Source organism: Schistocerca nitens, chromosome 1 (genome assembly GCF_023898315.1).
Source record: "Schistocerca nitens isolate TAMUIC-IGC-003100 chromosome 1, iqSchNite1.1, whole genome shotgun sequence".
NCBI lineage: Eukaryota > Metazoa > Arthropoda > Insecta > Orthoptera > Acrididae > Schistocerca > Schistocerca nitens.
Genome location: NC_064614.1, coordinates 170,517,072 through 170,530,679, shown reverse-complemented (window position 1 = coordinate 170,530,679; position 13,608 = coordinate 170,517,072). Strand labels below are relative to the sequence as shown.

Genomic DNA, 13,608 nt, shown 5'->3' with positions numbered 1-13,608 from the left:
TATATTGCCCACGCAATTTGAAAAGTCACCTTACTTTCTGAACAGCCCTCGTACGGTGAGTAGCAACTATCCTTTTCATACTACTGTCATTAGTGAACATGGCATATATTACTGGGAGAGCTCCCACCTGCACAGTTCCTTCACAGGCAGAAATTACCCTCTACACCTTGCACAGAGATCTCCTGTGCCTTATCCCTCCAGTCACCATACCATCTCCCAAAGCCCCACCGTATGGTCATAGAGAAGCATTCCCCTCATGACTCAGTACCACCCAGGATTGGAGCAACTCAATCACATATTGCGCTAGAGTTTCCATTACCTGTCGTAGAGCCTGCCTACTGTCCTTCCCACTGGTATAGATCCACCCACAATATCCTCGTCCGCTCCTACTCCAACCCTGGTCCCAACCCTTTGCCTCGTGGCTCTTATCCCTACAACAGACCTAGATGCATACATCATCCTCCTCCCACCACCACCACCACCACCACCACCACCACCACCTACTCCGGTCCGGTCACAAGCATCACCTATCCCATCAAAGACAGGGCTACCTGTGAAAGCAGTCATGTGGTCTACAAGCTAAGCTGCAACCACTGTGATGTGTTCTATGTGGGCATGACAACCAACAAGATGCTTGTCCGCATGAATGGCCACCAACAGACTGTGACTAAGGGACAGCTGAACCATACAATTGCTGAACACACTGCCCAACAAACCATTCTTCACTCCAATGACAGCTTCACAGTCTGTGCCATCTGTATCCTTCTCACCAACATCAGCTTTTCTCAACTGCAAAGGTGGGAACTCTCTCTGCAATCTGCAATATATCCTAAACTCCCATAACCCCCGTGGTCACAACCTTTGTTAAGTCACTCACCCACCTATCCCCTTCCCAGCTCCCACTCCAGCAGTACACAGCCTTCTATTCCACCATATGCTCCTGCAAACAGCACTTTGCTGTCCCTCATCCCTACCCTGGTAACCCTTCCCTCTTCCCTGCACTATCCTCCACCTTACCCCTAACAACCAGACTGCTTCTCCCATCATGTGCAGTTGCTCACAGTCTGGTCTTGGTGGCCATAGACAGAGGCCATATGTGTCAGTTGTATTTCCGTGAATATGCTTGTGTGTGTCATCCACTTTCGAAGAAGGTATTCTGGCCGAAAGCTCACTTGTCTAGCTGTCTTCTTGTTGTGCCTGTCTGCGACTCAACATCTCCACTATATGGCGAGCAGCGATCTATCCTTTTCATAATATCGTCTATAGGATTATTCAAATTTAAAATGTTCATAATTGTTATTCCTAGGAATTTACTTGAATTGACAAACTTTAGATTTGTGTGATTTTTTGTGTAAGCAAAATTTAACAGATTCCTTTCAGTACTCATATGTATGACCTCATAGTTTACTTAATTTAGAGTCAACTGCCACTTTTTGCACCAAACAGATACTTGGTTAAATCATTTTGCAATTGGTTTTGATCTTCTGATAACTTTACTAAATGGTAAATGACTGCACCATCTGCAAACAATCTAAGACAGCTGCTTACATTATATCCTAAATCATTTATGCAGATTAGGAACAGCAGAGGGCCTATAACACTTCCTTGGAGAATGCCATATATCACTTCCACTTTACTTGATAACTTTCCGTCAGTTACGAAGTACTGAGTTCTTTGACAGGAAATCACAAATCCAGCCACACAACTGAGACAATATGCCATAGGCACACAATCTGTTTCAAAACAGCTTTTGAGGAATGGTATCAAAAATCTTCCGGAAACCCAGAATTATGGAATGAATATGAGATCCCCTGTTGATAGCACTAATTATTTCATCAGGATAGAGCGCCAGTTTGTTGCACAAAAAGAATATTTTCTGAATCTAAGCTATGTGTCAATAGATTTCGAACACAGTATATATCCAAAATCCTACTGCACATCGACGTCAGTCATATAGGTCATGTTTCCCTTCTTGAGTATTGGTATGACCTGTGCAACTCTCCAGTATCGTTGAGCAGCTGTACGTAACTGTTATGTATGGGGCTATTATATCAGCATATTCTGAACGAAATCTAATTGGTATACAATCTAGACCAGAAGACTTGCCTTTATTAAGTTATTTGAGTTCGCCTTTATTAAGTGATTTGAGTTTCTTCACTACACCAAGGATTTCTACTTCTATGTTCCTAATGATGGCAGCAGTTCTTTATTGAAATTCTGGAATATTTACTTTCACTTCTTTTGTGAAGGAATTTTGGAAAAATGTATTTCGTAGCTTCACTTTAGTGGCATTGCAATTGTTAACATTACCATTGCTACTGTGCAGTGAAGGTAATGTTTGTGCCTTGCCGCTGGTGTACTTTACCTACGACCAGAATCTCTCTGTATTTTCAAACCTGTGAGACAATTATTCTTGTGTTATCTGTTGTTCCCTCCAGTTTAAGGTAACCTCACAGGTACAAGCAAATTGTACTGAATTCTGATGAACTGTTTGCATATTCTCATTTGCTTGGGTTCGCTTCTACTTTTTCCGGTGTGAAGGAGGCTTTACATTTTTGTGCCGACTCATGGGAAGGGTTAACTACACACAATAAAATGAACGCCTCAATAATCCTGTGCAACCTGTGTGTCCTTTCACTTTATTATGATGATTATTTGTCCCTACATAGGTGGGAGTAAACAAAATATCTTAGAATTTTATGGGGAAAGTTGGTGATTGAAATTCTGTGAAAAGATTATGTCGCAGCAATAAATGATTTTATTTTAACTAATACCACCAAAACATGCTTGCATATTCATGAGCCTCTCTTCTCTGTTTCTTGATATTACAAAACAAGCTACCCATTCCTTCAACTTTCTCAAAGTTTTCCATCTATCCAATTAGATAAGGATACCATACTGCACGACAATACTCCAGAACAGGAGCAGCAAGCTTAGTAGATTTGTTGCGTCATGTAAGTGTTCTATCAATAAAATGCTGTCTTTGATCTGCCTTTCCTACAAGTTTCATTTTCTCTATTGTTTTCAATTTAAAGTATTACTAATTTCATGCCTTCTGGAAACCTGGAATCAACTTTACATCCTCTGTCAATAGCATCATTACTTTGTGCAAATAAAGAGCCAGTTGTGTTTCACAGAAGTATTTGCTGAGCCCGTGATGGTTGTGTGTCAACAGATCATTTTCTGTAAGATATTTCATAATGTTGGAACACTGAATACGTTCCAAATTCCTGCTACAAATCCCGTCAATAATATGGATCTATAATTCAGCAGATTACTTCTATTTCCTGTCTTGGTGTTGATACAAACTATGCAATTTTCCAGCCTTCAGATATAGAAATTTTGTCAAGTAAGCAGCTGTATATGATTGCTAAAAATAGAGTTATTTCATCAGGATACTCTGACAGGGACCTAACTGGTATAGTGTCTGCACCAGAAGGCTCTGCAGCTTAGGACTCTATCTACATCTACATCGATACTCTGCAAGTCACCGTACGTTGCATGGTGGAGGGTACCCGGTACCTCTACTTGTCATTTCCTTTCCTGTTCCTCTCACAAATAGAGCGAGGGAAAAACAACTGTCAATATCTCTCTGTAGTAGCCCTAACTACTCGTAACTTATCTTCATGGTCCTTATAAGCAATGGGTGTTGGTGGCAGTAGAACCATTCAGCAGTCAGCTTCAAATGCTCATTCTCTAAATTGTCTCAATAGTGTTTCTTTGAAAAGAATGTCGCCTTCCTCCACGGATTCCCATTTGAGTTCCCGAAGCATCTCCATAACATTTGTGTGTTGTTCGAACCTACCAATAACAAATCTAGCTGCCTACCTCTGAATTGCTTCAATGTCTGAATTGCTTCGATGTCTTCCTTTAATCCGACCTGGTACCAACCCCAAAAACTCAACCAGTACTCAATAATAGGTTGCACCAGTGTCCTACATGTGGTCTCATTTACAGGTGAACCACTCTTTCCTAAAATTCTCCCAATAAACTGAAGTCGACCACTTGCCTTATCTTCCACAGTTCTCACATGCTCGTTCCCCCTCATATCGCTTTGCGATGTTATGCCCAGATATTTAAACGACTTGACTGTGTCAAGCAGGACACAAGCAATACTGTATCCAAACATTACAGGTCTAATATTCTTACTCATCCGCATTAACTTACATTTTTCCATGTTTAGGGCTAGCTGCAATTCATCACACCAACTAGAAATTTTGTCTTAAGTCGTCTCTTATCTTCCTACAGATACTCAACTTCAACATCTTACCATACACCCCAGCATCATTCGCAAACAACCACAGATTACTGCCCACCCTGTCAGCCAAATCATTTATATACATATTGAACAGCAGCAGTCCTATTACAGCTCCTTGGGGCACTCTGGATGATACCCTTGACTCTGATGAACACTCACCATCAAGGACAAAATTCTGGGTTCCATTATGTAAGAAGCCTTCGAGCCATACACATATCTTTGAACTTATTCCATATGCTCATATCTTCGTTAACAGCCTGCAATGCTTTCTGGAAATCTAGCAATATGGAATCTGCCTGTTGCCCTTCATGGGCAAGCTGGGTTTTGCACGAGCGATGCTTTCTAAAACCACGCTGATTCATGCATGTAAACTTCCCAGCGTCAAGGAAGTTTATTATATTCAAACTGAGGATATGTTCCAAGATTCTGCAAGAAACAGAAGCTAGGGATATTGGTCTGTAACTTTGTGGGTCTGTTCTTTTACCTTTCTTATTGGAGTCATCTGCACTCTTTTCCAGTCGCTTGGGACTTTGCGCTGGGTGAGATATTCACGATAAATGCAAGAAAGGTAAGAGGCCAATGCTCTTGCCTTTGTTAACCGCGTCAAGTGGGGCACCATGTCAAATGATTTCCGGAAATCTAGAAATATGGAATCTGCCTGTTGCCCTTCACCCATAGTTCTAACCCTGTTGTTAATACTGTATTTTTGCCGAAACAGGTATGAGTAGTGTGTTATCAGCCTAACTCAGAATCTTGGTGACTTCTCTATTAAGTAAACTGATTCAAACTGAGAAGTTGCCCCAGCAAGGAGTTTATTTGTTTCCCATTTTGGAATTTGGGAATGTGTACAAGGGTAAAGTCAATGGGATGTAAGTCTAATTGCAGTATCTCTCCCTCTCTCTCAGAAACAAGGGATGCAGTTTTTTTGCATTCAAGGGACACAATATCCCTTGGAGAAAAAAGGCAAGGCTCAGACCGAACAATATGCCTTTGCCTTTTACCACAAACAGCAGAATAGGCTTCATCATTAAATAGGTTACCTTTTTTGTTTTACAATAGGATTCTTACAGAAAAATAAGACTACTTTTACACACGTATTCTTAAAAACTGAATGACAAGGCTGATAATGGAAATTATCTGTGAACTCAAACAGCAAGTGCCTTAATCAGTTTATGGAAATCACAGAAATGAAGATGACCAGAAAGTGTTTTGAGACCCAGTCATCTTGAATGTGAGACCAATGCCTTACCAACTGCAACTGCTCACAAGATAATAGATAAACAGAGCACACCATAAGTCTAGAACAAGTTATATTAGATCATCCTCTGCCAGTACTGGAATGTGACTATACCACTTAGTGCTGACAACAACAACAACAACAACAACAATAATAATAATAATAACTATATAACTATGCCAATGACACCTTAAAGCAGTCTCACACCTGTATGCACATACCTGCCCATAAGCTCGAGATCCGCCCGTGTGATTAGATTGCCTATATAATCAGTCTTCGTCTGTAGGTGAATATGCTTTTCCGGCAAGCAGCGTTTGATACCAGCATACAATGCAGGGCAGTAGCCCTTCTCTCTACCAGGATCTGGCTCCTCAATCAACAGGGAATATGCCCGCAGAACCTTTGTGCGGCATTCTGTACAGAACCTAAGAAAACAATTGATGAGTATTAGTAACTGGAAATTAGTTTATTAAACACTAGTCCCTAACCAAGTGCTGCTTAACATTCGATTACTTCAGCTGTTTACAAAATTTTGAAAGTGATAGGCATTGTCCACACCAATTCAGGCAGGCTAGGAAAAAAATTTACCTTCATAGTCTCAGATGTTAGTGAATTTAGCATGTGTTAAAGGAACACTTTTTTTTTTCTCCAAAGAAATTCTGCTCCGAGATACAGCCCTCCACAGATGAGACTGCGCATACCATTTTAAAGATGAGAATTTTGGAAAAAATTTTAAAATTTTTTGGAATAGTTTTAGATATTTTGTTGATTTCTTTTCTATTTGAAAGATAATTGCTTCATGAGTACAAAGAAGTCCTCCATTAGGACTTATCTGTCAAAGTTCATTTACTATAGTGTTCTGAATTTTTTCTTAATTTATAGAAAAAAACTTTTTTAAAAAATATGCAGCCCATAAAATTGATTTTTTTTTTTTGTATAGTTATCATCATCATCGGTTTTCTGCTACATTAGCAGGTTGTTTGCCTCTCCATTTTCTCCGATCCACTGTGTAGCGGTGCAAGGGGTATCAAATTTGTTACAAAAACAGTAAATTACTCAACGGACATTATTTTTCAGTACAGGTATTTCGTTCATTCCAAGCAGGTGTCGATTTGTGACGTCATTGTCCAGACACGAGTTGACTGTAATCCGAATCCATTTTAGCGAACTACTAATTTCACTTAGGCAATAAAATTTTATTGATTATGAAATACAAGTTCCTGAAGTTTATTCAGAATCGAAAATGCTTAATTAGTAATTAAGTGCCATAATTTATTTGTTTAATACAAAGGTGTTCTGAATTTTGTATGCATAAAAAACGTGTGAATTTATGTGTGGCTATTACTCTGAGACGAGTTATCACTTAAGAGTGCTAAAAGTGCATGTGTACAGTTCGCTGACCTATGCTGTGACTTTTATTTTGTGATCTTGACCCAAATGAAGAGTACATCCAGTTTCATTTAAACTTTACATGAAATAGACGCATCACGTTATTACAAAAGAGTCATTTAGCCCATTAGGGAAAACTGAAACCTACGCATTCAATTTGAAATACGTTACACATCAGTGCGTGATTGATCAGTCCAGTAAATCGCATACAACAGCTGTAAATGCATTTGGACTTAATGCACAAAGTTGGAAATTAATTTTGAGACAAATGGTGATTTGTTATAACCTTTAATTACCGATAATTGCGTGGATTTTCAAACACACTCACTTAGAAACAATAGCTGGTTACATGACAACAACTCAGTATCTCTCATTCGACTGCCGTGCCGTGACATGCGGCCGGCGCCGTTCGTAGCTAGGTGGTCTCCCGCGCTCAGCCGAGTTGCGGAGCGCCTCTATCGCCGTTTGCGCATACTGTCGTGGCGGCACTGTTAAATGTCGTGGCACTGTCACAACACTTTTCCCCCCCTCGAAAAAAAAACTCTCACTTCCTTGGAGACATGGACAGTGTGGAGACATCCATGGCCTCTTGTGAGGCCCCGAGAAGATCCCGCGGAGAGACACGAGAGTATGGTCGAAAATGTCCAGGACGGAAGCTCGCGCGTGGAATGTGCCTCCTGGACGAGATGATGGGTGAAATTTCCGGAGCAGCATCCATAGGTGTGCTCCAGCGAGATGGGTCCCGGAGAAGGCGGCGTCGCGACTGGGGCCGGTTCCGGCGTACTCTGAAGCAGTAGCGACATCGACTGCATCAACACGTACGGTAGATCGGTAGCAGCGACAGGACTGGCTTCTCGGGCTGGAGGAGGCGAAGGAAAGGGCGATGGCACCAGCGTGGCCACCACTCAAGGGCGCATCTGGTCATAATGGTGAACAACCATGCCGTCGTCCGTACGTATTTCACAAAGCCGGCGGCCGCGAAGAGCCTTGACCACCCCTGGAATCCATTTAGGGCGAGATCCATACCCTCGTGCCCACACGTCGGCGCCCACTGAGTATTTTCCCGCACTAGGGGACACAGCACAAGGCCTGACAGGGTGAAGCAGGTGCAGTAGAGTGCGCGGTTGGTGGCCATGCAAGAGTTCAGCAGGGCTGCGATCACCCAGAGGCGTGAAGCGATAAGAACTCAGAAATTGCAGCAGAGCGTCATCTGTGGAAAAATCACTAAGGAATTTTTTCATCTGGATTTTGAAAGTGCGGACAAGGCGCTCGACCTCCCCATTCGATTGCAGATGGAAGGGCGGTGCTGTAACATGATGAATCCCTTGTCCAGTACAAAAAGCACGGAAGGCCTGCGAAGAGAACTGAGGGCCATTGTCCGTGACGATCGTGGATGGAAGACCTTCTAGCGCAAAGATTTTGGACAAAGCCAGCGTCGTCGCCGCAGTGGTGGTGGGCGACGGACATCGAACAACAAAGGGAAACTTCGAGAAGGCGTCAATCAAAAGTAGCCAATAAGTACCGAGGAAGGGGCCGGCAAAGTCAGCGTGCACCCGTTCCCATGGCTGTGCCGGATCAGGCCACGGAGAGGGCATTGTACGAGGTGCAGCCAGTTGTTGAGCACACTGATCACACGCAGCAACAACCATGTGGGCGACGTCCGAATCAATACCGGGCCAATAAACGTGCCTGCGGGCCAGGGACTTAGTCTGAGAAATCCCCCAATGGCCTTCATGCAACAGTTTGAGAACATCTTTGCGAAGAGAGGCTGGCACCACGACCCGTGGAGATGCGCCATCCGTGGCCAGAAGAACAACACCATCACGAACAGACAGACGAAGGAGCAGGGCATGGTAGTTGCGAAGGGGATCCGATGCCCGGCCCTTGGTCCTGTCCGGTCAACCCCATTGAACAAAACCGATCACCTGACGCAGGACCGGGTGCCGCGCAGTAGCCGACGCGACCTGCGAACCTGTAAGTGGAAAACCCTTGACCGCACGACGTTCTTCCTCATCAATGTGGAAACAGAGTAGTTCATCACGAGCGAAAACCGGGTTGGGGCCCATTGGCAATCGCGACAATGCGTCAGCGTTGGTGTGCTAGGCCGTGGGGCGATAGTGAATCTCATAGTGAAAACGAAACAAGTATAAGGCCCAACGTTGCAGGCGGTGAGCTGCCTTATCCAGAAGCGACGCTGATGGGCTGAACAGAGAGACCAGCGGCTTGTGGTCGTTGATGAGGTGAAACTTAGAACCCTATAAAAAAAACGCTGAACTTTTTTAGAGCATAAATGATAGCGAGCGCCTCCTTTTTCGATTTGAGAGTAACGCCATTGTGCATCGTTGAGGGTCTTGGAAGCATAGGCGATGGGTCATTCCAACCCATCCTCATACCGATGGGCGAGAACAGCCCCTAGGCCATACTGTGACGCGTCAGTCACCAGAACCAAGTGCTGACCCGGACGAAATGTGGCAAGACAAGGCGCCGACTGCAAATGAGCCTTCAGGCGGACAAAAGCCTGCTCACACTCGTCGGACCAACAGAAAGGGACGTTTTTGCGTAACAGCTGATGCAGAGGATGAGCTACCGCCGCCGCGGATGGAATGAATTTGTGATCATAAGCAATCTTGCCTAGAAACGCCTTAAGTTCTTTGACCGTAGACGGCTGGGGTGGAGCGTTAATGGCCGCAACTTGCTGACGTAGAGGACGTATACCCTCACGGGACAAGTGGAAACCTTTATACACAATGGAGGGTTGGAAGAACTGTGACTTGTCCAGATTGCACTTCAACCCAGCCGAATGCAAAACCCGAAACAGTGAACGCAAATTGCAAAGGTGCTCCTCAGTGGAGGCCCCCGTGACAACAATGTCATCCAGATAGTTGATGCAGCTGGGAACGGAAGCCGTGAGTTGTTCCAAAAACCCCTGAAAAATGGCCGGCGCGCTAGCGACACCAAATGGTAACCGCTGGTACTGATACAACCCACAAGGAGTGTTGACGACGAGAAATTCCTTGGAAGAAGCATCCAACAGCAACTGATGGTACGCCTCCGATAAGTCAAGTTTGGAAAAGAACTGGCCCCCAGCGAGCTTGGTAAATAACTCCTCAGGACAGGGAAGAGGATAAGTGTCAATGAGGCTCTGAGCGTTGACGATGGCTTTAAAATCACCACACAATCGCAGACTCCCGTTTGGTTTAGAAACCACCACGATTGGCGATGCTCATTCGCTGGAGGTAACAGGAAGGAGAATCCCTGAAGCTGTTAACCTGTCTATCTCAGCCTTGACAGGTGCACGCAACGCCACCGGAATAGGGCGTGCTCGGAAAAACTTAGGGCGAGCTGTAGGTTTAAGAGTAATATGGGCTTCAAAATCCTTGGCACGACCCAGACCAGCAGAGAACACGGACGAAAATTCAGAACACAATCCATCCAGCTGTTGATACGGAATATCCTCAGATATGAGGAGCACATCATCATCAAGGGAGAACCCGAACAACTGGAAAGCATCATAACCGAACAGGTTTTCAGTGCCCGCATGATCCACCACATAAAACGTGAGGGGCCTAACAACAGACTCGTAGGCAGTGGAAGCATCAAACTGGCCAATGATAGGAATTTTCTGCTTATTATAAGTTCTCAGATTTCGCGTAACTGGAGACAAGGGAGGGAAGCCCGACTCCAAATACGTGCGAGAATTAATGAGAGTTACTGCAGAGCCAGTGTCCACTTGCATGCGAATGTCTTTATCCAGAACACGAAAAGTAACAAACAACTTATTTGTTTGAGAAAGCACACAGTTAACATCCATGTCCGATGCCTCGTCCTCGTCGACAGGAACTTTAGGGGACTGACACACAGAAGCAATGTGGCCTTTTTTCCTACATGAATTACACGTGGCCCAATGTTTTGGACACGGGGCCCTGTCATGCTGTACGAAACAACGTGGACAAGAAGGAAGTGCAGGACAAACCTGCTTCTGTGGTTGCTGTTTTCGCTGCGAGCGTTGCGGCCCAACGCAACGTTGTTTACACGAGTGAACCACTGCCACACCTTCGTTCTCCTGTGAAACAGGCAAATTGTCCATGTCGAAAATTGATTGTACAGCGCCTACGTCACACCACGCGTCCATTTGCGCGCCAGCAGCGTGAGACACTTCAAAGGATTGAGCGATGCTTAGAACTTCCGACAACGACGGGTTTGGCAGTTGTAGGGCACGTTGCCGAACTTCTTTATCAGGAGCAAGCCGTAGAATAGCATCCCTTACCACTGAATCAGCATAAGACTCATGATGAGTGTCCGTGACAAACTGACATTTCCTACTCAGACCGTGTAGTTCCGCCGCCCAAGCCCGGTAAGATTGATGGGGCTGTTTACGACACCGGTAGAACGCCACGCGGGCGACAACGACGTGGGTGTTTTTGCGGTAATAGTTAGACAATAAGTCACACATTTCTTGGAAGGACAGGGAGGCAGGTTGCCGCAGAGGGGCTAACTGAGATAGCAGCTGATAGATCCGTGGGGAAATCCAAGATAGAAATAACGACTTACACATAGGAGCATCGACAACGCCGAAAGCCAAGAAGTGTTGCCGCAAATGCTTCTCATAATCCTCCCAGTCGTCAGCGGCTTCATCGTAAGGAGGGAATGGAGGCGGAGAAGAGGAAGACAGACGATGAGTAAGCGACGTCGACAACGCCTGAATAGCAGCAGTCAGCTGTGTTTGTTGTTCAATGAGCGCTTGCATAAGCTGTTCCATGTCTGCCCCGTCACGAACACACAAATCCACAACGCAGTGAAAATATCCCATCCTCGTCGCCAAAAAGTGTTATAACCTTTAATCACCGATAATTGCGTGGATATTCAAACACACTCACTTAGAAACAATCGCTGGTTACATGATAACAACTCTCATTCGACTGCCATGCCGTGACACGCGGTGGGCGCCGTTCGTAGCTAGGTGGCACTCCCGCGCTCAGCCGAGTTGCGGAGCGCCTCTATCGCCGTTTGCGCGTACTGTCGTGGCAGCACTGTTAAATGTCGTTGCACTGTCACAACAGATTTTTCCAAAAAATGAACCAAAAGTTTATCCAAAATATCGAGGTCCAGTTTTATTGAGACATGTATCACCTTGTTGATTACGTTGCCTAGCAACACTGTAAAGCAGCTTAACTAATTCATTAGAACGATTTGCGATGTAGTAAGTCCCATTACACACACACAATGTTACACGAAGTTTGCTGACCACATGAGAGTATGAATGTGTTTTTCTTTCCATAAATGCCAATAAACCGGCAGTTTCAAAAGTCAAATTATTAACTGTTGTGTAACTTCACTGATTGTCTTACACCACTATGGAACTTGTTGTATCGTGTCTCTTCACAAGAGTTCTCAAGAAGCCGGGATAAACAAGAAGAAGAAAAAGACTAAAGAAGAAGCATTGGTATATTTGGCACCGCAACTTGGGGCCTGAGAAGGATATACTGGTACTAACAACTTCAGGCCCAAGGCACGAACTTCGAGCCATTGGAAAGGATAAGTACTCACAGCTGCACTATTTGAACTTGAGCTGCTTCTACAGGATGGCCATAATAGGGATCTCGTCTTCCAAAGGGTCCTTTTACAGACCTCACATTTCTTGATTTGTCTACCATGTACTTTGTTACTGATGGAACATGGTTAAAAATTGTTTTCTTAGAAAATATCTCTGGAATAATAGTTAAAACTTGCACCTTTTCACTGTGGGACGCACAATATTCAACAGCTGAATTGATTTTTGTGACAAATTCCTGGCAAGGGGTGCAAGAGTGCTTTGGATCATTTTCTTCTGAAGATGGAATTTCTACTTTGAAGAGTATGGTCAGTTTTGCTGTAGCGTATTCATCCATAGCTTTAGTAATTTCTCTGCACTTCCTTGATGCATAGAGCTTATGACTTACTTCACTGACCACGGTTTCTTAACAGAACGAACACCTACCTCTGTAATTGACTGATTCAGGTTATTTAATTCTTCCTCTATTGATGCAAAATCTGCATTATCTGCACCATGGGAGGCTTCACCTCGTTCAGATACTATCATTGTTGTTGTTCTGTGAAAACATTTTGAATACAAAAAGTCGTCACTGGAACCCTCCATTTTGAAACAGAGTCTTCAAATGAGAACACTTATTTCCACCCTGAACAGGGTCTGTTTTTGTTTTTGTCTTATGTATCACTCTTTTATGGACATGCAAATAGTCAGCCCACTTCACTCTCCTGTGACCCCAGTCAGAAGACATTTCAAACAGTCCTTTTCACAAAAAACACTGCAGCTGTGTCAACTGGAAAATTCCTCACGAAAACACAGAATTCACTGAATGGTCTCAGATTTCTTACAAGCCTCTTCAGTAAACAATTAGTACTGAACAACTATAATACAGAAACCTGCAACGAACAACCACGACAAAGAAACTGACAAGAAACTACAACAGAGAGTAAGAAATATATGCAGCAATGAAAGTGAAAATAAATAACTGCAACAAAGAAATTGATAAGAAATAACTGCAACAAAGACAACAGAAATAAACTTTGTAACAAAGAAGTTAGTAAGAAACAACTTCAGTGAAGACAACATTATCCTTGAAAGCTATTTAAAAAAAAAAAAAAAAAAAAAAATTTTTAGAATAAAACATGTCCAGTTAAAACTTATGTCCACACATTTCCGCAAACTGCCAAGAAAAGCCAA

At 43.7% G+C, this 13,608-nt stretch overlaps 1 protein-coding gene across 1 annotated transcript in view; it reads right to left on the bottom strand.

Moving 5' to 3' along the window:
- LOC126244604 (gametogenetin-binding protein 2-like) overlaps positions 1-13,608 on the bottom strand; it is a 148,731-nt gene that overhangs the window by 89,458 nt on the left and 45,665 nt on the right. The window contains exon 5 of the mRNA XM_049948253.1: positions 5,717-5,920. Within this exon, the coding sequence (XP_049804210.1) occupies positions 5,717-5,920 (204 nt within the window). The remainder of the gene's footprint in view (positions 1-5,716; positions 5,921-13,608) is intronic.